Below are 22,759 nucleotides of genomic sequence, written 5' to 3' on the forward strand. Positions count from 1 at the left end.
GGACCGCTGCACAACGCTGTTCCTCCAGTTGCTCTCCACAGGGATTCCACGCTGCTGTTCCTGCACACTGCTCTCTGCCAGCTGCTGCTGTTCCTACTCGCTGCTGCTGCTGTTCCTACTCGCTGCTGCTGCTGTTCCTACTCGCTGCTGCTGCTGTTCCTACACGCTGCTGCTGCTGTTCCTACACGCTGCTTTTCTGCAGCTTCTGGACAAGGGTTCTCTTTCTCTCAAGCGACCACCACCTCTGCAAGGGACCTACAACTCTGCAAGGGATCCCCACCGGTTCTGCTTGTTCCTTTTTTCTCTGGGTTGGCTGACTTTTCTGTTCCTTTCCATGTCCGACCCCAGCTCCGAACCCTCTCCCAGACGTGCGGTCGCCGCCATAGTCACTTACTATTATTGCACAAGCTGAAAAACTAAAATGCCAGGTGGTTCTGCTGAGTCCACCTGTTCTGCCTGCTCCGCTTCACGTCCCAGCCCTCCTGTGCCTTCCGCCCAGCATAGCTCCCTGGAGCGTGTGGTCTCTGATCTGGCACAGGTTTCCAGAGAGGGGGCCACTGCCTTGAAGCACTCCTTCTTGTGTCTTCTCTCCCGGGAGGCTTGTTCAGCCTCCTCTGGCCGTCGACACTCTCACAAACGCCCTAAGGTCATTTACTCTGACTCCTCACCCGATGGGACGTCTCCACACCGCTCTCAATCCCTATCGCTATCTACTAGCCGGTGTCCTCGCTCCTGCAGTCGCTCCCTTAGGGGCAGCTCCCGATCCACGGCCCACCATTCCAGATCTTTGTCAACTAGATCTAGAGCCTCCACTACTCGTTCCTAGGGAACTGGTGGACTTGGAGTCCGAAGAGCTGTCATCCATGTCAGACATGGTGGACAGTTTGGTGTCGGCTGTCAGGCACATCTTTCACCTACAGGACACTGGAACTTCTGACCCAGCTCCAGAAGTTTCCTTCCGTCGCACTCGCCGCTCTCCCAATGTCTTCAATACTCATATGGAGTTTGATGACCTGCTGGAGACTGCCTGGAAGCACCCCGAAAAGTGCTTCCAAGGGTCTAAACGGCTGAAGGCTATGTTCCCATTTACCCAGGACCTGGTCTCCAAATGGTCTACCCCCCGTATAGTGCACCCTCCAGTCTCTCGTTTATCCAAATCCACCACTCTTCCTCTGGCTGATGCGGCTTCCTTCAAGGACCCCGTGGACAAGCGAATTGAGAATTAGGCAAAATTCACTTTTGAAGCAGCCGGCTCATTCTTACTTCCGTTCGCTGTGACTCGGGTATCCAAGGCCTTAGCAGCCTGGGCTTCTCATCGTCACCAAGGCGTTTTATCCAGGCCTCCTCCAGATGATCTGGCTGACTTAGCTCTCCAGATCTCCATCGCTGTGCTGCCTTTGCTTCTAGCAACTTGGTGGCTATCCGCCGCTCCATGTGGTTGAAGGCTTGGCATGCCGACGGGCCTCCAAGACATCCCTCACCAAGATGCCCTTTACTGGCGGCCGCCTTTTTGGCAAACGCCTGGGTGAAATCATCTCTCTCAGAATAAGGTGCGTTGCACAGATTCTCACCACAAGTCCTCTTAGTTTCGGTCATTTGTCTCAGGTCACCAGGACAAACCGGCGCCTTCGCAGTCTCGGAAGGCTCCTACGTTCAAAGCGCGCCCCTCATGGAAGCAAGACAGCCTTTCTGGACATTTCTCCGCCAAATCAGGTACTCGCAAGCCTTCCTCCGCCTGAAGGGGTGCCCCCACCTGAGCCTTCCTCTTGGGTTGGTGGTCACCTGTCCCTCTCTTGGGACGTTTGGTTGGCGCAGATCTAGGATTCCTGGGTTCAAGACATTGTTTCAGATGGCTACCGAATCGAGTTTGGTTCTTTTCCCTGGGATCGTTTTTTCCGGTCCCGGCCTCCCCGCTCTCCGGCCCTGGCTGCACACCACACCCTCCTTGTGCAGGGGGTCATTGTGTCGGTTCTGCCCCAGGAACGTTTTTTGGTCTTCTATTCGAACCTGTTCGTTGTTCCCAAAAAAGGGGGAACGGTCCTTCCGATTCTCGATCTGAAGCTCCTCAGTTGGCATTTGCGCCTTCAGAACTTCCAAATGGAATCTCTCCGTTCCGTTGTTGCATCCATGGATCAGGGCGAATTCCTATCTTCGGTGGACATCCTGGTTGTATGCCTCCACATCCCTATTTTTCTGGCACACCAACGGTTTCTGATCATTTTCAGTTTGTGGGCCTGCCCTTTGGGCTTGCCACGGCCCCCAGGGTCTTCACAAAGGTCCTGGCGTTGGTAATTGCCATCCTCCGCTCTCGGGGGGTGTTGGTGCTTCCTTATCTGGATGACCTGTTGATCAAAGCTCCGTCCTTTGCTCAAAATCAGGATAGTCTCCACATCACTCTTCAGACCCTGACCAGTTTTGGGTGGTTGTTCAAACGGGAGAAATCCAGCCTCTCTCCCACGCAGTCTCTGGTTTTCCTGGAGCTTCACTTCAACACCAAAAAGGCTCGGGTTCTGCTTCCATCGGACAAGCGGAGTGCTCTTCTGTCCAGGATCCGCCTATTGCACAGCCCAGAACCGGTGACCATCCCTTGGTGCATGGAAGTGTTCGCAGAATGGTGGGGGCCATGGAAGCCATTCCTTTTGCTTAGTTCCGGTGCCGCCCTCTTCAGTGGGCCATCCTGTCTCTGTGGGACAAGTCTCCTCGGTCCCTCCACTGGATCTGTCTGCCCCCCACGGCTCACCAGTCGCTCATTTGGTGACTCCGCTCTCCACTCCTCCGGGAAGGGCGCTCGTTTCTCCTGCTGTGTTGGCAGGTCTTAACTATCAATGCGAGTCTCCTCTGCTGGAGGGTGTTTTTCAGGATTGGACGGTTCAGGGCTGGCTGTCCAGGCATGCTGGGAGTTGTAGTTTTGCAACAGCTGGAGGCACCCTGGTTGGGAAACACTGACATAGACAATGATTTACAGCTCCCAGCAGATCTTTATTACTTTTATATGTAAGGATTTGCTTTATTTATATTAGTTATCTACTTATTTTTATTTAATTCTCACTTTTTCCTATTTTTGGATGACATTTTGTTGCCTTTATAGAGTTGTGGTCTCAACATACAATGGTTTCAACATACAATGGTCGTCCCAGAACCAATTAAAATTGTAACTCGAGGGACCACGGTACTTGTTTGATCCAGTGTAGACCATCCTGTGAGGATTTTACACCTAAATCTGGTACATTTTAGTAAACTTTTAGGAAAGGATTTGTGCTACTTAGGTGTTTAATTTGAAGGGATATTCCCATTTGGAAATGTATGGCTTATTGGCCGGAACACCTCTGGGACCCGCACATATCTCCAGATTGAGGGCTCCCGGGCACCGTCCAGACAGCTTGTAGCGAAAACAGCTGAGCTACATGAGAGTTAGGGAAAGAGAGTATGCTGATTATGTAACGCCTGCATTTATGCATCTTCTGGAGATAGGTGAGGGTCCCAGAGGTGGGACTTGCCTCTATCAGATATAATGTTTGAGATAGAAATACCCGTAGCAATCTGTAACCCATTTATGTCCTGTCTCTGTTTCCAGCCCTGTCAGAAGCCCAGGATATCAATCTCTATCTGAAGCCCCTCCAGCGACATTTTGAAGAAATCGAAAATGTTGAATTCAATGAGGTGAAACCACTGATTGTTCCTCTAATGCATATGTTGTGCCTGGTGTGGTCTCAGTCCAAATACTATAACACCCCTGCGCGGATTATCGTCCTGATGCAAGAGATCTACAACCTGTTCATCCAGCAGGTATGTGAGCCTTTAGTGACACCATAAATAAATGCACGTATACAGTCTTATGTCCATAAAGCTCATAATGAAAAGTTCTGACGATTTCTAATACAGCGGTCCCTCAACATACGATGGTAATCCGTTCCAAATGAACCATCGTATGTTGAAACCATCGTATGTTGAGGGATCCGTGCAATGTAAAGTATAGGACAGTGGTCTACAACCTGCGGACCTCCAGATGTTGCAAAACTACAACACCCAGCATGCCCGGACAGCCAACGGCTGTCCGGGCATGCTGGGAGTTGTAGTTTTGCAACATCTGGAGGTCCACAGGTTGAAGACCACTGGTATTGGAGGTTATATTCACGTGTCCCCGCCACACCGTACCTTCACCGCTGCCCTGGATGTCGCCTTCCATCGCTGTCGCCGCGTCCCCGGGGTGTCCCCGACGCTCCAGCAATGCTTCTGCTTCCCCGGCATCCTCGCTCTCCGTCGCCGCCATCACGTCGCTACGCACGCCGCTCCTATTGGATGACGGGACGGCGTGTGCACTGACGTGATGACGACGATGGAGAGCGCCGACGATGCAGGCGATCCCGAAGAGGACGCTCCGGAGCCTCAAGGACAGGTAAGGCTGGGTTCACACTACGGTTTGTAACTACGGTTCCCTTATACGGCTGGGAGTAGGGGTGGGCGGGGCTTACCACGTTTTTGCCTGCGGTCGGGAAACCGCATACGGCCGAAAAAGCAGCCGACCGGAGGCTGCGGTTCACTCCGGTCGGCTCATAGTCATACATTAACTACGGTTCCCGAATACGGCTGAGTGCGGGCGCCGCGATTAAGCCCCGACCACCGGTCCTCCCAGCCATATACGGGAACCGTAGTTCAAATCGTAGTGTGAACCCAGCCTAAGTGATTGTAAGCCGACCACACGGGGCACCGTAAACGGCTATCCGGTGGCAGCTGAAGCAGTCTGCGCTGCCGGATAGCCGTTTATGCGATGGCCCCGACATACAAAAGCATCGTATGTTGATGCTGCCTTCAACATGTGATGGCCTCTGGGAGTGATCGTATGCTGAAATGATCGTATGTCAGGGCCATCGTAGGTCGGGGGGGTCACTGTACATCTATTTCTGCAACAACGTGCAACGTTTCCTTTGTCAAGGTAGGAGGGACACGGCTTCCTGCGGCCTGGTGGAATTCCCATAATTTGCAGCACACTCTGGTGGTGTTTACATTTTTAAAACACAGGTTATATTGAATTTTTAGGATCTCTGCTTGCTGTCAGTTAATGGGAATGTTCTTGCTTATATCCAGAGTCTGTAAACCTTCATACTAGGTTTGTTATAATTGTATCCATTTTAGACAGTCCATTGTGAGCTAAATATTCTGTGATCCATTATGTATTTTACTTGCACTTGATACATTGTAACAAAGTATTAGTTGAGGAGAGCTTGTTGTGCTGATGATGTCCGTGCATGATCCCTTTCTATTCTCTGGTCTGGCGCAGGCTCGGAACTACTTAAACCCAGAAGACCTGTTGAAAGGGGAAACGGAAGAAAGTGTGGCTCGTGTCCAGGAGGTTCTCTCCGTCCTGCGATCTCTGATGAACACGTTTGAAGAGAGCAGGGACAAGCTGCCGAGCTACTTTAAAAGTGGTCAGGAGGTGAAAACATGGGACTTTCCACCCATACTTGTGTTTGCAAGACTGGATTGCTTCATAAGGAGACTGGAAACCATTGAGGTGAGTTCTGTGAGGGTGAGGTTATTGAGGCGACACATCTAGAACGTACGTGTAAAATCCTTCTTCCATCCCGCAATGAAATGCATCAGTTGGTTATATAGCACATGACAGTGATATAATACATTACAGTGATGGTGATATAATACATTACAGTGCTATAGAGGTGATATAATACATTACAGTGATATAGAGGAGATATAATACATTACAGTGATATAGAGGTGATATAATACATTACAGTGCTATAGAGGTGATATAATACATTACAGTGCTATAGAGGTGATATAATACATTACAGTGATGGTGATATAATACATTACAGTGCTTTAGAGGTGATATAATACATTACAGTGATATAGAGGAGATATAATACATTACAGTGATATAGAGGTGATATTATACATAACAGTGATATAGAGGTGATATTATACATAACAGTGATATAGAGGTGATATACATTACAGTGATAGATTGCTGCGGGGATAGCTATAGATTGCTGCGGGGATAGCAATAGATTGCTGCGGGGATAGCTATAGATTGCCGCGGGGATAGCTATAGATTGCTGCGGGGATAGCTATAGATTGCTGCGGGGATAGCTATAGATTGCTGCAGGGATAGCTATAGATTGCCGCGGGTATAGCTATAGATTGCTGCGGGGATAGCTATAGATTGCTGCAGGGATAGCTATAAATTGCCGCGGGAATAGCTATAGATTGCCGCGGGGATAGCTATAGATTGCTGCGGGGATAGCTATAGATTGCTGCGGGGATAGCTATAGATTGCTGCAGGGATAGCTATAGATTGCCGCGGGTATAGCTATAGATTGCTGCGGGGATAGCTATAGATTGCTGCAGGGATAGCTATAAATTGCCGCGGGAATAGCTATAGATTGCCGCGGGGATAGCTATAGATTGCTGCGGGGATAGCTATAGATTGCCGAGGGGATAGCTATAGATTGCCGAGGGGATAGCTAGAGATTGCTGCGGGGATAGCTATAGATTGCTGCGGGGATAGCTATAGATTGCTGCGGGGATAGCTATAGATTGCCGAGGGGATAGCTATAGATTGCTGCGGGGATAGCTATAGATTGCCGAGGGGATAGCTATAGATTGCCGAGGGGATAGCTATAGATTGCCGCGGGGATAGCTATGGATTGCTTTGGGGATAGCTATGGATTGCTCCGGGGATAGCTATAGATTTTGCCGCGGGGATAGCTATAGATTGCTGCGGGGATAGCTATAGATTGCTGCATCCAACTTCCAGCATATTAGAGTGTGCTATGTAGCCTGTGTCACTCAACTCGTAATACAACCCACATTTTACTAAGCAGCTAGAATTTGAAGTAGAACTTTGTTTTGTTAATGAAAAGTTCTGCAAGTTTCTACTTTACTTTACATTTTATCCATTTACCATATTAAAATTCTCTGTCAGTCAATGAGAATGTTTTTATTTACATCGGGAGACTGAAATTTCCATAAGATAGCAAATAAAATATCCATGCTACCTTGAAATGGCTAACATTAAAATAGAATACTTTCTTGCAGAAACAGCGCCCCCCTTATCTATGGATTATGTTTGGTATTGCAGCACAGATCCATTGAAGTGAATGGGGCTGAACTGTAATACCACACCAGTTGTGGACAACTCCTTATGAATGCTCAACAGATCACCTACATGCAGGAACCCCCACTGATCAAGAAAGGGGCCATGTTTTTCCCACTTTTCCCACTTTGGGGGGGCAGTCAGACAGATGTGCTGATTCTCCATGTGAGGGCATACCCATATGAGGGCCTGTTTTTTTTTTTAGTGTACCTTGAGGTACATATGACTTTGTGATCATTTTCTCTTTAGCTTTTTTGGGAGGCCAGTTAACAAAATTCAGCAATTCTGGCATGTTTTTATTTTATTTGTTTTGTTACAGGTCTCATCATGTGTGATAAATAATGAGAGAAGTTTTATAGTTCAGGTCATTACGGACATGACAATACCAAATGTGTGTATTTTTTTTATAAAATAAAAAAAGGAAATGCATATTTTTTTTTTTTTTTGCAAAAATTTGCAAAATGTTAAATTACATTTTGCAAATTTTTACTAGTCCCATATGGGACATGCAATCTCCCAATCACTCGCACTACTACTATAGTAGTATCCTGGTAATATAGGGAGGCACAGCCAAGAAGGTGCAATTACATGGCATATTTAGGGGTATATATATATATGAGTCCTCTTGCTGCCATGGCAACCCATCCGCATCCATCCGGCTATGGTTTTGCCTATGCTCTGATGAGGTGACAGATGCCCAGAAACCACTTAGATGCTGTAATCACAATTTTACCACGAGCCAATTTGACTAAGTAGCCAGGCGGACTCTGCTCTGCCGACAAAAGACGTATTGTGGCCGTTAAGGGGATAAATTTCGAGTAACTAAAACCACCGTCAGATCTGGAGCAGGACTCAGCAGTCACTTTCTCCAGACACCTTTTAATGAAGATTGAAGTCCACTAATTTGTAGAAGACTGACCTCACTCTGTACTCATAACCCTTTCCCTGCCGGAGCCGCTCGGCCGCCGCTTTAATGATCCTCAGTTCAATTTTCGGCAGAGCGGTAATAAGGTTCCGAGGAAGGATATTTTTAGAGGTTTACAGATGATCCCGCCGCAGCTCTGGATGGAGGAAAGGCAAGCGACGCTTGGACCCGGTCATATATACCATTTAGCCGTCAGTCCTAATGATTAAATTAAAGCATTTGACCCCCTTCTTCCTTGTCAGCGCGGCTCTGAAAAACAGCCGTGCGTCATTATCACTTCCACCGCAGTCCATTAATATGAGAACACGGCGGCGGTTAATGTGTCTGCTGCCAGCTCATGATGTGGAGGGCCGTAGTATGCCGGAGAGGATATTGTTGTCATTGATAGTAAAGGGCAGCCCGCAGCATTACAGTCCGCGAATAAAGTTAAATGACTTTCCAAATGGTCAGTATTGCAGGTATAACTTGCTTTGTCATCCAGCTTTCTAAAATACTGAATGTCAGATCTACTAAGTTAGGCTCTTTTCACACTTTGACCGTGTTTTCCAACAGGTGATGCAAAACTACAACTCCCAGCATGCCCAGACAGCCGTTGGCTGTCTGGGCATGCTGGGAGTTGTAGTTTTGCAACAGCTGTAGGCACCCTGGTTGGTAAACACTGCACTATGATATGTCTTTTCAGAGGGGTAATTCCCCAACATCTAGCTCAGATGTATAGCCATGACAAATGACATGAAAGCAATATAGTAACAGCCATCATTCATAGACCTCTATAATATAAAAATAAGAATTAATACCACACGGAATATGATTTTACGCCGTTTGGAATTGCCATACAGCAAATAGACGTAAACTGACTTAAAGGGGTACTCCGGTGAAAAACTTTTTTTTTTTTTTTATAAATCAACTGGTGCCAGAAAGTTAAACAGATTTGTAAATTACTTCAGAGGTCATTCTATAGGGAGAGGGAGGCTGATCTGTGAGCAACATGTTTTTTGTGTGTATCGGTTATCTATTAAGTGGGCCAGGAAATCTCCGGGCGTATATATGACATATGGTATTGTATATGCTACAGATCTCGATTACAGGACCGAAACCAAAAGAGTGTAAATGTGGCCTCTGGTTGGTTAGTTTAAAGGGGTACTCTGGTGAAAAACTTTTTTTTAAATGAACTGGTGCCAGAAAGTTAAACAGATTTGTAAATTACTTCTATTAAAAAATCTTAATCCTTCCTGTACTTACTAGCTGCTGAATACTGCAGCGGAAATCCTCTTCTCTTTTTGAAACACAGAGCTCTCTGCTGACATCATGAGCACAGTGCTCTCTGCTGACATCTCTGTCCATTTTAGGAACTGTCCAGAACAGCATTTGTTTGCTATGGGGATTTCCTTTTACCCTGAACAGTTCCTAAAAGGGACAGAGATGTCAGCAGAGAGCACTGTGCTCATGATGTCAGCAGAGAGCTCTGTGTTTCAAATCTACAATTTACAATTTAATTTACAATTTAATTTACAAATCTGTTTAACTTTCTGGCACCAGTTGATTTAAAAAAAGTTTTTCACCAGAGTATCCCTTTAAACTAACCAACCAGAGGCTACATTTACACTCTTTTGGTTTCGGTCCTGTAATAGAGATCTGTAGCATATACAATACCATATATCTTGTATACGCCCGGAGATTTCCTGGCCCACTTAATAGATAACCGGTGCACACAAAAAACATGTTGCGCACAGATCAGCCTCCCTCTCCCTATAGAATGACCTCTGCACAGGTCACAGAATATGCCCAGTAATGCCTCCTATTCATGCCTCCAGCTCCTGTCTATTGTTACCTATGTCAATGGAGCCTACATATCTATAAAAAAAAACTCAGGCAAGATGGCTGTCCCTATAATAATGTACTTAAAATGACATTTAAAAAAAACTACAATTAAAAATTAGAAACAGATTAGAAAAAAAGAACATGTCAAAGTATCTGGCTCTGATCAGGAAAATAAATCTGATATAAGCCATCCATATCAGAATCAATTAATAAATCAATTAATCAGCTGATTGTCATTGTCCTCCAGGTACAGCTCCATGCGTTTAGTAGTGGTGATACTTGGTATTGCAGATCAGTCCCATTTGCTGGAATGGGACTGAGCTGCTCTGTTTTCTAATACAAAAAATATGCAGCCCCTCTGAGAGTTGTATACTGCCCATCTGGAATTGACTGCCTATTTTAATGATAGGCCATGAATTTCTTATAGTCCTGGAGGACCCCTTTAATTGGTACTCCGGTGGAAAACTTTTTTTTTCTTTAATCAACTGGTGCCAGAAAGTTAAACAGATTTGTAAATTACTTCTATTAAAAAAATCTTAATCCTTCCAGTACTTATTAGCTGCTGAATACTACAGAGGAAATTCTTTTCTTTTTGGAACACAGAGCTCTGTGCTGACACCTCTGTCCATTTTAAGAACTGTCCAGAGTAGGAGAAAATCCCCATAGCAAACATTCAGTTCCTAAAATGAACAGAGATGTCAGCAGAGAGCACTGTGGTCATGATGTCAGCAGAGAACTCTGTAGCTCTGTGTTCCAAAAAGAAAATAATTTCCTCTGTAGTATTCAGCAGCTAATAAGTACAGGAAGGATTAAGATTTTTTAATAGAAGTCATTTACAAATCTGTTTAACTTTCTGGCACCAGTTGATTTAAAAAAAAAAAAAAAAAACGTTTTCCACCGGAGTACCCCTTTAACTATTAGACTATTTAGGGGACTTGGAGCTCACTTTATGAAATTTATCAGCACTCAGTGCTCGACCTTAAGAGGACACATTTAATTGGTGGACATTCACTTTAAGACCGCCAGCATATGTTTATTGCATCAAGGCTTAATGCTGCAACACAGTTTTTATGTCCCTGTTTTTTCGTGTTTTTCCTTGGCACGCTCCCTGTCATGTCCGGCAGCAGGAGTTATAGCAGTAAATGCTCCAGATTTTAATTATTCATGTTCTCAGCGTAGTTTTCGCCCCTGTATTTTGCTGTGTGGCAGGCGCTCTTAAACTAATGGACACGCCGCAGAACATTGTGCTCTCTCCTCCTGGATATACAGCGGCTGAATAAAAAGTCTGCTGATCTCTGCGCAGTCTCCCATTAAAACTAATTTTTGCTATTGCACTCCTTATCGACAACAGGGGGTCCACTCTTTGGAGACCACTGATATAGATGCATTCATAATAAAGTAGAAATCCAGATACACTTACAATTCCCTATATACCTAATACTAAATGGTATGTTCTGCTGAGATGTAGGCAGGATAGAGATCTGTGTGTTGTATTAGTTGCACTTAACCCTTATGATATTGTATTTTGTAGTCATTGATACATGCTCATATTGTTCTTTGTGCTGCAATGTCTCTGCAGGATTTATTACTCACAGCCCTGGATATGATGAAACTGGAGAAAGTTGAGTTTGGTGGCATTAAAGGGAAAGTTCTTAGTCGGACGGTGGCCGATATGTACCAGGAGTTCCAAGATGCGTATAAAGTGTTCTCCGAGAGAACGTACGACTGCCTGGACACAGAGAACAAGGTGGGGGCTGCCTATGAGTCTGTAGATATATATATATACATACTATGACAAAATATATTGCATTGCTTGCCACCATTGCTTCCTATACTCAAAACATTTTACAGCAATAATTGAAACACTAACAGAATTCAGATGGTTGCTGTTGGAAACAGTCAGCAAGTTTATAGTCTGATAAAAGTAATTATTTGTAGCAGTATTTAAAATGACCATTAGGTGTCAGGCCTGAGCCTTCTCACCTTCCTGATTGATCGGTGACCAGGTCTGATCAGTCTCTTCTCCTTGGATACAATGTCCCCATTATCATTCTGCGAGTCACCAGCTGATTAAGGAGCTAATGATGATTTTTATTAGACCAATGGCCCCCGAGCTCCCAGAACGAGAGTGGCAGCTGCTCAGCACCGCAATGTTTGGGGCGTCCTATCGGCTTATTGGGAATCAGATAAACAGATAAACTTCGATTAACAACCATGCAAAGAAAGTTAGGAAGGGAAATTTCAAGTCATTATGGGGGGCATTTATTATTGTATTTAGATCTTTTTTTTTTTCTTACAATTGAAGCACAAAATGTTGCATGTGCACCTAAGCACTTTTACTTGCGAATTTTTGCAGCACGAAAAAACCTGCAAACGAAGTTTCAAAAGTTAATTTCAGTTTATACTTTGTAGTGGTAACAAATTTATTAACGGGGTACTCCGACCCGAGACATCTTATGCCCCATCCAAAGGATAGGGGATAAGATGTATGATCACGGGGGTCCCGCGGCTGGAGACCCCCAAGATCCCCCTGCTGCACCAGGCGTTCGTTTAGAGCGTTGGGTGCAGCGCCGGAGACTCATGACGTCACGGCCACACAAGTCTATGAGATGGGGCGTGATGGACGTCACGCCGCCTCCCATAGACTTGCATTGAGGGGGCGTGGCCGTGACATCACGAGCAGGGCGTGGCCGTGACGTTATGAGCAGGGCGTGACCGTGACGTCACGAGCCTCCGCCCCGCATCGCCAGTCATCCTGCAAGGAGCGAAGTTTGCACCGTGCACCGGATGTCTGGGGTGCCGCAGTCGCGATAGCGGGGGTCCCCAGCGGCGGGACCCCCGCGATCAGACATCTTATCCCCTATCCTTTTGATAGGGGATAAGATGTCTAGGGGCAGAGTATTCCCTAAAGTGTGAATGTTGCACAAAAAAATGCAAACCCCTCAAAAACACAACAAATCTACACCAGCCCAAACCTGGCTTACAAAACTGTCACAGCAGTTTTTAAAAAGGTGCACATTTGTCGCAACGGGTTAAAAAGTCGCAGAGTGGAAACCTTTCAAAGGGATGTATTAAAGTAAAAAATGTGTACTAGCGCCATATTTACCACGTGCCCTGCACCATTTGATACATTTGGTGCACATACACTTTTCCCAAACCACAAATTAATGGTTTAAAAAAAACATTCACCTACACCAGTGGTCTTCAACCTGCGGACCTCCAGATGTTACAAAACTACAACGCCCAGCATGCCCGGACAGCCAACGGCTGTCCGAGCATGCTGGGAGTTGTAGTTTTGCAACATCTGGAGGTCCGCAGGTTGAAGACCACTGACCTACACCACCCTTGATAAATCCTCCCCATGTTCTTCAGCTCTTAAAGAAGTGTTTCCCAACCAGGGTGCCTCCAGCTGTTGAAAAACCACAACTCCCAGCATGCCTGGACAGCCTTCGGCTGTCCGGGCATAATGGGAGTTGTAGTTTTGCAACAGCTGGAGGCACCCTGGTCTGGAAGCACTGTCTTAAAGTGATTAGAAAATCATGATTGCTTTGTTCCACAAATCAGCGCCATTCTCATCCTCAGGTTGTGTGAGGCATTACATCTCAGGTCTAGTCACTTCAGTTGAACTGAGCTACAATACCACACACAAAATGAGGACATGAGCAGCCATGTTTTTGTAAGCTTGGATAACCCCTTCACACGTCAGAGTCCTGTATGTTTACGTAATATGAAACGTCTATAATGCAAAACAATATAACAACAATAAATAGCTAGTAACCAGAATTAAATCCACCTTACTTTGAACTGCAGGCAGCATTCAGAGAGCTGGATGAACCAAATCATAGGCTTTGCTTCTATACAGGTATTTCTGCTCATTGTCTCTTTTTTTCACGTCTGTAGGAATTCGAGGAGGATGTCTCTGATTTCAAGCTGAATGTTGAGGACATGGACAGGAGGCTGGGGACGGTGTTCTCCCTGGCGTTTGATGACACCTCGTGCCTAGAGCATGCGTTTCGGGTATGTAGTCACCCCTGATAGTTGTTCTGTGTAAGGGGCGATCAGTGATCTGGGTCTTACTTTGCGGTGTATCTGTAATGGTTTTGGCTTTCTTGCCAGCTTCTGGATATGTTCGGGAGCCTCCTGGACAGGCCCATCATCGCACAGGATGCTTTTGATAAATACCCGCTGCTCATCACCATGTTCGAGGAAGAACTGGACAACTCAAAAGCCATCTATGACCAACACATGCTGGAGGTCAAGGAACAAGGTATATTACTGCATCACTGTGGGAGAGATGTTTTCTGACCTAAATTACACAAAAAGAAGTTACAAGGCCACAGGAGACTTCTAATACGCAGAGCAGGGGGTCAGCTGCTGCAAAACCTCTTCTTTAAAAAAAAAAAAAATAAGAAAGTTGCAGTTACAGACATTGTGGTCTTATATTGTCAGCCACAGTTTGCCCCTATACAATGCCCACAAACAGTGTTCATCGATTTCAGCATGGCTTCCCATCTCATTCCTGGTCCCAGCATGGCTTTCCATCTCATTCCTGGTCCCCAGCATTGATCCCCATCTCATTCCTGGTCCCAGCATGGCTTCCCATCTCATTCCTGGTCCCAGCATGGCTTTCCATCTCATTCCTGGTCCCCAGCATGGCTCCCCATCTCATTCCTTGTCCCCAGCATGGCTCCCCATCTCATTCCTGGTCCCCAGCATGGATCCCCATCTCATTCCTGGTCCCCAGCATGGCTCCCCATCTCATTCCTGGTCCCCTGCATGGCTCCCCATCTCATTCCTGGTCCCAGCATGGCTCCCCATCTCATTCCTGGTCCCCAGCATGGCTCCCCATCTCATTCCTGGTCCCCTGCATGGCTCCCCATCTCATTCCTGGTCCCAGCATTGCTCCCCATCTCATTCCTGGTCCCCTGCATGGCTCCCCATCTCATTCCTGGTCCCCTGCATGGATCCCCATCTCATTCCTGGTCCCCAGCATGGCTCCCCATCTCATTCCTGGTCCCCTGCATGGCTCCCCATCTCATTCCTGGTCCCCAGCATGGCTCCCCATCTCATTCCTGGTCCTCAGCATGGCTTCCCATCTCATTCCTGGTCCCCTGCATGGCTCCCCATCTCATTCCTGGTCCCAGCATGGCTCCCCATCTCATTCCTGGTCCCCTGCATGGCTCCCCATCTCATTCCTTGTCCCCTGCATGGCTCCCCATCTCATTCCTGGTCCCAGCATGGCTCCCCATCTCATTCCTGGTCCCAGCATGGCTCCCCATCTCATTCCTGGTCCCCTGCATGGCTCCCCATCTCATTCCTGGTCCCCAGCATGGCTCCCCATCTCATTCCTTGTCCCCTGCATGGCTCCCCATCTCATTCCTGGTCCCAGCATGGCTTCCCATCTCATTCCTGGTCCTCAGCATGGCTTCCCATCTCATTCCTGGTCCTCAGCATGGCTTCCCATCTCATTCCTGGTCCCCAGCATGGCTCCCCATCTCATTCCTTGTCCCCTGCATGGCTCCCCATCTCATTCCTGGTCCCAGCATGGATCCCCATCTCATTCCTGGTCCCCAGCATGGATCCCCATCTCATTCCTGGTCCCAGCATGGCTCCCCATCTCATTCCTGGTCCCAGCATGGCTCCCCATCTCATTCCTGGTCCCCTGCATGGCTCCCCATCTCATTCCTGGTCCCCAGCATGGCTCCCCATCTCATTCCTGGTCCCAGCATGGCTCCCCATCTCATTCCTGGTCCCCTGCATGGCTCCCCATCTCATTCCTGGTCCCCAGCATGGCTTCCCATCTCATTCCTGGTCCTCAGCATGGCTCTCCATCTCATTCCTGGTCCCCAGCATGGCTTCCCATCTCATTCCTGGTCCCAGCATGGCTCCCCATCTCATTCCTGGTCCCCAGCATGGCTCCCCATCTCATTCCTGGTCCCCAGCATGGCTTCCCATCTCATTCCTGGTCCCAGCATGGCTCCCCATCTTATTCCTAGTCCCCAGCATGGCTTCCCATCTCATTCCTGGTCCCCAGCATGGCTCCCCATCTCATTCCTGGTCCCCAGCATGGCTCCCCATCTCATTCCTGGTCCCAGCATGGCTCCCCATCTCATTCCTGGTCCCCAGCATGACTCCCCATCTCATTCCTTGTCCCAGCATGGCTCCCCATCTCATTCCTTGTCCCCAGCATGGCTCTCCATTTTATTCCTGTTCCCTAGCATAGCTTTTCATCTCATGACTTCCCATTTTATTTCTAGTCCCTAGCATGGCTTCCCATTTAGTTCCCGATGCCTAGCATAGCTTCCTCGCATGGTTCCCCATTTAATTCCTTGTCCACAGCATGACTGCCCTCTCATTCCCTTCCCCCAGCATGTCTCTCTTCTCATTGGTAATCCTATACATTGCTCTCCATCTCATTCCTAGTATACATTATGGCTTCCCATCTCATTCCTAGTATACATTATGGCTTCCCATCTCATTCCTAGTATACATTATGGCTTCCCATCTCATTCCTAGTATACATTATGGCTTCCCATCTCATTCCTAGTATACATTATGGCTTCCCATCTCATTCCTAGTATACATTATGGCTTCCCATCTCATTCCTAGTATACATTATGGCTTCCCATCTCATTCCTAGTATACATTATGGCTTCCCATCTCATTCCTAGTATACATTATGGCTTCCCATCTCATTCCTAGTATACATTATGGCTTCCCATCTCATTCCTAGTATACATTATGGCTTCCCATCTCATTCCTAGTATACATTATGGCTTCCCATCTCATTCCTAGTATACATTATGGCTTCCCATCTCATTCCTAGTATACATTATGGCTTCCCATCTCATTCCTAGTATACATTATGGCTTCCCATCTCATTCCTAGTATACATTATGGCTTCCCATCTCATTCCTAGTATACATTATGGCTTCCCATCTCATTCCTGGTCCCCAGCATGGCTCCTCTCCCCAGTTCTGAATGACATGGGTTGCACCCTTACTATCTCTGACAGCTTCCTCTTCCTATTCAATTATCCAGCATTTCACTCTAGATGTCCCTATTATGTCTCCTTCTTACCCCAGTTTGGTGATAGGGTGCTGTGCTGATCCAGATTTCAGAGCGGATATGACTCCAGCTTGTGGTCTTGATCCCACTGAAAAGATATATGCCTAGATGTGACGTTTCACTGTATGTTATTACATTGTAATCTTAGGATATCCACAGATAAATAAGAATATGCCACTGGTCTCCGGAAATCTGAATTGGGCTAAACAACTGAGAGAGAGGCTGCAGACCCCGTACAGCAACTTCCGCCATATCACACAGCCGTGAGTCTTCCCATGTCTCTGCCATATTGTCATATCAGGCAAAAATAAGGGGGGCAACAATCCTGAGCAATGAACCAATCAACAATTACCATATTCTTAACGGAATTCATAGGATTTGCTATGGGTAGCTGCTCCACTGTTTTGTGCACTAGTGTTTGATATATACTGTAGTTTGGCAGCCATGATGGTAATTCCTCTTCATGAATATGTGGCCTTACTTTATCAGGTGTATGGAGTCAGCAGAAGGTCAAAGAATGAAGCAGAAGTACGAGGAGATGATGTCTCTATTGGACCAGTAAGTATGGAATTGTGGCCCTTGGTTAGTCGGAGAGGTCTGATGCTGAATGAGGATTGGTGGTAGATTTCAATCTGTTTCCAGGAAAGCTTGGTGAAAACCATGATGGTCGCCACCCAGCTGTAGTAAGCTCTGCATGGCAAGTCTGCTAAGTTATATAGCAGTATAAGTGGATGTTGCATATTAGCCACAGTTCTCGTAGATTGCAATGGGAGAAGTGACAGCAGCCTATACCCATGGTGTCCCCCCCCCCCCAAAGAACTCAGCGAGAAAAGTGTTTTATAAGTGAATAACCCCAAAATCCAGTTTTCTCGTTTGTATCACTAGGGGACCCATGGTGTTGGGCCCCCAATGAAACTAATGAGATTCGGTTTTTACAGTAAGTATAGTGGTCCCTCAACATCCGTTCCAAATGGACCATCGTTTGTTGAAACCATCGTATGTTGAGGGATCCGTGCAATGTAAAGTATAGGACAGTGGTCTACAACCTGCGTACCTCCAGATGTTGCAAAACTACAACACCCAGCATGCCCGGACAACCGTTGGCTGTCCGGGCATGCTGGGAGTTTGTAGTTTTGCAACATCTGGAGGTCCGCAGGTTGAAGACCACTGGTATAGGAAGTTGTACTCACCTGTCCCCACCGCTCCGGACCGTCACCGCTGCCCTGGATGTCGCCTTCCATCGCTGTCGCCGCGTCCTCGGGTGTCCCCGACGCTTCGGCAAGGCCTCTGCTTCCCCGGCATCCTCGCTCTCCGTCGCCGCCATCACGTCGCTACGCACGCCGCTCCTATTGGATGACGGGACGGTGTGCGCAGCAACATGATGACGACAATGGAGAGTGCCGATGATGCAGGGGATCCCGAAGAGGATGCGCCGGAGCCCCGAGGACAGGTAAGTGATCGTCAACGGACCACATGGGGCACCGTAAACGGCTATCCGGTGTCAGCTGAATCAGTCTGCGCTGCCGGATAGCCGTTTATGTGATGGCCCCGACATACAAAAGCATCGTATGTTGATGCTGCCTTCACCATGTGATGGCCTCTGAGAGTGATCGTATGTTGAAATGATCGTATGTCGGGGCCATCGTAGGTCGGGGGGGGGGGGGGGGTCACTGTACTTAAATCCAAGTTTGATCCTCAATAGTCTAGAAAAGAACAGGCTGTCTATTTTGCGATCTCTCAAAAATGTATTTAAAGAGAACCTGTCATCAAACCATATTTTCTAAACTAACTCAGATTAAATTCCATAACTCCTCCTAACACCCCTCCTGCCCTTAAAAAATATTTGCGAGCTTTAAAAAGCTGTGTATTATACCTTTCTCCTTGCTCACATTGTGTGAGCCCCCGGCAGGAGAAAGTGGGCGTTCCCCAGCAGGGGTGACATCACTGAAGCCTGTGAGCGCTGTGACTCGCTATGCCGTATGCACTTCCTGAGTTTGGTCTCCCTCCAGGCCGGGAGGAGACCAAACTAAGCGTTTGACTTGTGTCAGGGAACAGAACAGAGCCACCTAGTGGCTGTTTTTTCAATCACATTAAAAACATATAAAGGTTGAGAATTTTAACAGCAAGTAAATAGCAAAGTATCTTATAAACTACATGGGGAACAATATATTAAAAATTTAGTTTGGTGACAGGTACTCTTTAATGTTTGCCACCCAACTTTACCAAAAGCGTTTACAACTTAAAAAAAAAAAATCATTGGCTTTTTGATAAATCGTGATGACTCCCACGTTTAGCATTACTGAGATTTTTATGCTTTTTGCTGGAAAGTGCTTTTTAAACCCAGCAGCAGTTGCGTTGCCGTACAGAGCTCCTGTGTCCACCAGGGATCGGCGGCGGTGTTCTTTCGTTTGGGCACAAGGCGTAGTTTATCAGGCTTAATTGGTTCTCTACAAAGTCCTGTCCTCCGGAGACTCGTGTGAAGTCGGAGGCTGATATAGAAGAAGCGCAGTAATTGGGCTGTGGGCTGATTGAGAAATCTTAATTACAGCTCCAGATCAATGGCCGACACAAAATCTGCACGCCCACTGTAAACTCCGGATTTATTTCAGAGCTGACAGATGTAGAGAGAAATCTACAGAATCGGGGCACAGTAGAGATGTCATCATCTGTTAGCTGCATATCTGTCCATCCATCTTTTCTGTGTCGCACCTATCCAGAATCTCTGCTCCTTTATTCTTCCTCGTTTGTATATGTTGTTTTTTTTTTTTTTTTTCTTTTTTTTTTTTAAAAACAGTGATCCCTCAACTTACAATGGCCTCAACATACAATAGTTTCAACATACAATGGTCTTTTCTAGACCATTGTAACTTGAAACCAGGCACAACATACAATGTACAGACAGTGCAGATCTGTGAAAGGCATCATTGGCCGGAAGAACCGACCAATCAGAATGGACATTCACTGGTAAAACACCTGTATTACTGAAGTTTATGCACTGACTGGTGTCTGGTAGCGCCCCCTACAGTACAGGGAGGTATTACATGTTCTGTACACTTTACCTGTATTACTGAAGTGTATGTACTGACTGGTGTCTGGTAGCGCCCCTTACAGTACAGGGAGGTATTACATGTTCTGTACTCTTTACCTGTATTACTGAAGTGTATGCACTGACTGATGTCTGGTAGCGCCCCCTACAGTATAGGGAGGTATTACATGTTCTATACTCTTTACCTGTATTACTGAAGTGTATGCACTGACTGGTGTCTGGTAGTGCCCCCTACAGTACAGGGAGGTATTACATGTTCTGTACTCTTTACCTGTATTACTGAAGTGTATGCACTGACTGGTGTCTGGTAGCGCCCCCTACAGTACAGGGAGGTATTACATGTTCTGTACTCTTTACCTGTATTACTGAAGTGTATGCACTGACTGGTGTCTGGTAGCGCCCTCTACAGTATAGGGAGGTATTACATGTTCTATACTCTTTACCTGTATTACTGAAGTGTATGCACTGACTGGTGTCTGGTAGTGCCCCCTACAGTACAGGGAGGTATTACATGTTCTGTACTCTACCTGTATTACTGAAGTGTATGTACTGACTGGTGTCTGGTAGCGCCCCCTACAGTACAAAGGCTGTCCGGGCATGCTGGGAGTTGTAGTTCGAACCCTGACCGGCCAATTAAAGGGGTTATCCAAGAAAAAAACTTTATATATATATATATATATATATATATATATATATGTATATATATATATATATATATATATATATATATATATATATACATACACATTCCAGCAGGTGGAGCAGCACTCAAGTATGGTGATGGAGTGCAGAGCGGTGGTTGAATCCTGGCCACGGATTCCAAAGGTATACAGCAAATGGAGACACAGCAGCACTTCCAAGTGGTGATTAATTAGTGGCTTTATTAATCACAGAGTGAATATGCGACGTTTCGGCCACCTCTCGTGGCCTTCATCAGGCTTGATGAAGGCCACGAGAGGTGGCCGAAACGTCGCATATTCACTCTGTGATTAATAAAGCCACTAATTAATCACCACTTGGAAGTGCCGCTGTGTCTCAATTATCTATATATATATATATACAGCAACAGAAGAATACAGCAGCACACTGCCAGCACAAGGATATAGGTGCAACATGAATATGCAGTTAAAACATGGAGAGCTATACAGCTATGGTGTAATAGATGCAAATGTGAAACTATGAAATAGTGAGGCACTTAGCTCGCAAATTTGTCTCCGCCGGCGGTCAAATAGCTTGGACCGTCCCACCGCGATAAGGTAGCCTCCTGGGACGGACCCTACACTATGAATATGCCTCTGTGTGAACAGTTCAGTAAGCATGGCAGGGTCTGGAACATCCAAGCCACCTTATATACACCTGATAGAGGTGGGTGGGGTGCAAGGCCAACATGGAGGTAGCCCCTCCCCCGTATGTGCAATACAGACAAAGAATAAGTCAGCCAGCACTTTAGTTGATACCAAACTCCTTTGGACACCAGGTGAGGGCGGCTCCATGTTACTTTTTTAGGACATTGTATGTTCTGTACAGGACCATGAAGAAGCTCCTGTCCTCTACATAGACCAGTGTTTCCCAAGCAGGGTGCCCCAGCTGTTGCAAAACTACACCTCCCAGCATGCCCGGACAGCCTCTGGCTGTCCGGGCATGCTGGGAATTGTAGTTTTGCAACAGCTGGAGGCTCCCTGCTTGGGAAACACTGACATAGACAGTGATTACAGCTCCCAGCAGATCTTTATTACTTTTATATGTAGAGGACTTGCTTTATCTATATTAGTTATCTACTTATTTTTCTTTAAAGGGGTATTCCAGGAAAAAACTTTTTTATATATATATATCAACTGGCTCCAGAAAGTTAAACAGATTTGTATATTACTTCTATTAAAAAATCTTAATCCTTTCAGTACTTATGAGCTGCTGAAGTTGAGTTGTTGTTCTCTGTCTAAATGCACTCTGATGACACCTGTCTTGGGAACTGTCCAGAGTAGAAGCAAATCCCCATAGAAAACCTCTTCTACTCTGTGCAGTTCCCGAGACAGACAGAGATGTCAGCAGAGAGCACTGTTGTCAGACAGAAAAGAACAACTCAACTTCAGCAGCTGATAATTATTGGAAGAATTAAAGGGGCATTCCGGGCAAAAAAAATTTTCCTCTATCCAAAGGATAGGGGATAAGATGTCCAATCGCGGGGGGCCAGCTGCTGAGACCCTCCATGATCTCCCTACAGCACCCGCATTCTATGTGGGGACTGAGTCTCTAGTTTCGAAAACCTCCGGGTTTCCGGGACTGGGGACGTGACGCCACGCCACGCCCCCTCCATTCATGTCCCATAGACATGAATGGAGGGGGTGTGACGTCACGTCCCCAGTCCCGGAAACCCGGAGGTTTTCGAAACTAGAGACTCAGTCCCCACATAGAATGCGGGTGCTGTAGGGAGATCATGGAGGGTCTCAACAGCGGGCCCCCCGCGATTGGACATCTTATCCCCTATCCATTGGATAGGGGATAAAATGTTTTTGCCCAGAATACCCCTTTAAGATTTTTTATTAGAAGTAATTTACAAATCTGTTTAACTTTCTGGAGCCAGTTGGTCTATAAAAAAATTTTTTTCCCTGGATAACCCCTTTAAAACTTTTTATATCTATCTACTTATGACAGTGCCCATTTAAAGGAAATCACCTTGAAAAATGTGGAGGGAGAGAGCTGCTTTGCATATTCTTGTTTCCCAAAATTCCCAGTGAAGCATGAAAGTCTCCACGTGTCTTCATGACGCTCTTCTCAAGAAGAAACA

At 46.5% G+C, this 22,759-nt stretch overlaps 1 protein-coding gene across 1 annotated transcript in view; it reads left to right on the forward strand.

The window, feature by feature from the left end:
- The window catches only part of DNAH9 (dynein axonemal heavy chain 9), a 264,791-nt gene that overhangs the window by 43,790 nt on the left and 198,242 nt on the right, over nt 1-22,759 (forward strand). Inside the window, exons 6-12 of the mRNA XM_056549442.1 lie at nt 3,575-3,786; nt 5,279-5,512; nt 11,440-11,607; nt 13,761-13,877; nt 13,977-14,127; nt 17,077-17,191; nt 17,418-17,486. Of these exons, the coding sequence (XP_056405417.1) occupies nt 3,575-3,786; nt 5,279-5,512; nt 11,440-11,607; nt 13,761-13,877; nt 13,977-14,127; nt 17,077-17,191; nt 17,418-17,486 (1,066 nt within the window). The remainder of the gene's footprint in view (nt 1-3,574; nt 3,787-5,278; nt 5,513-11,439; nt 11,608-13,760; nt 13,878-13,976; nt 14,128-17,076; nt 17,192-17,417; nt 17,487-22,759) is intronic.

The sequence above is a fragment of the Hyla sarda genome, chromosome 13 (genome assembly GCF_029499605.1).
Source record: "Hyla sarda isolate aHylSar1 chromosome 13, aHylSar1.hap1, whole genome shotgun sequence".
NCBI classification, from domain to species: Eukaryota; Metazoa; Chordata; class Amphibia; order Anura; family Hylidae; genus Hyla; species Hyla sarda.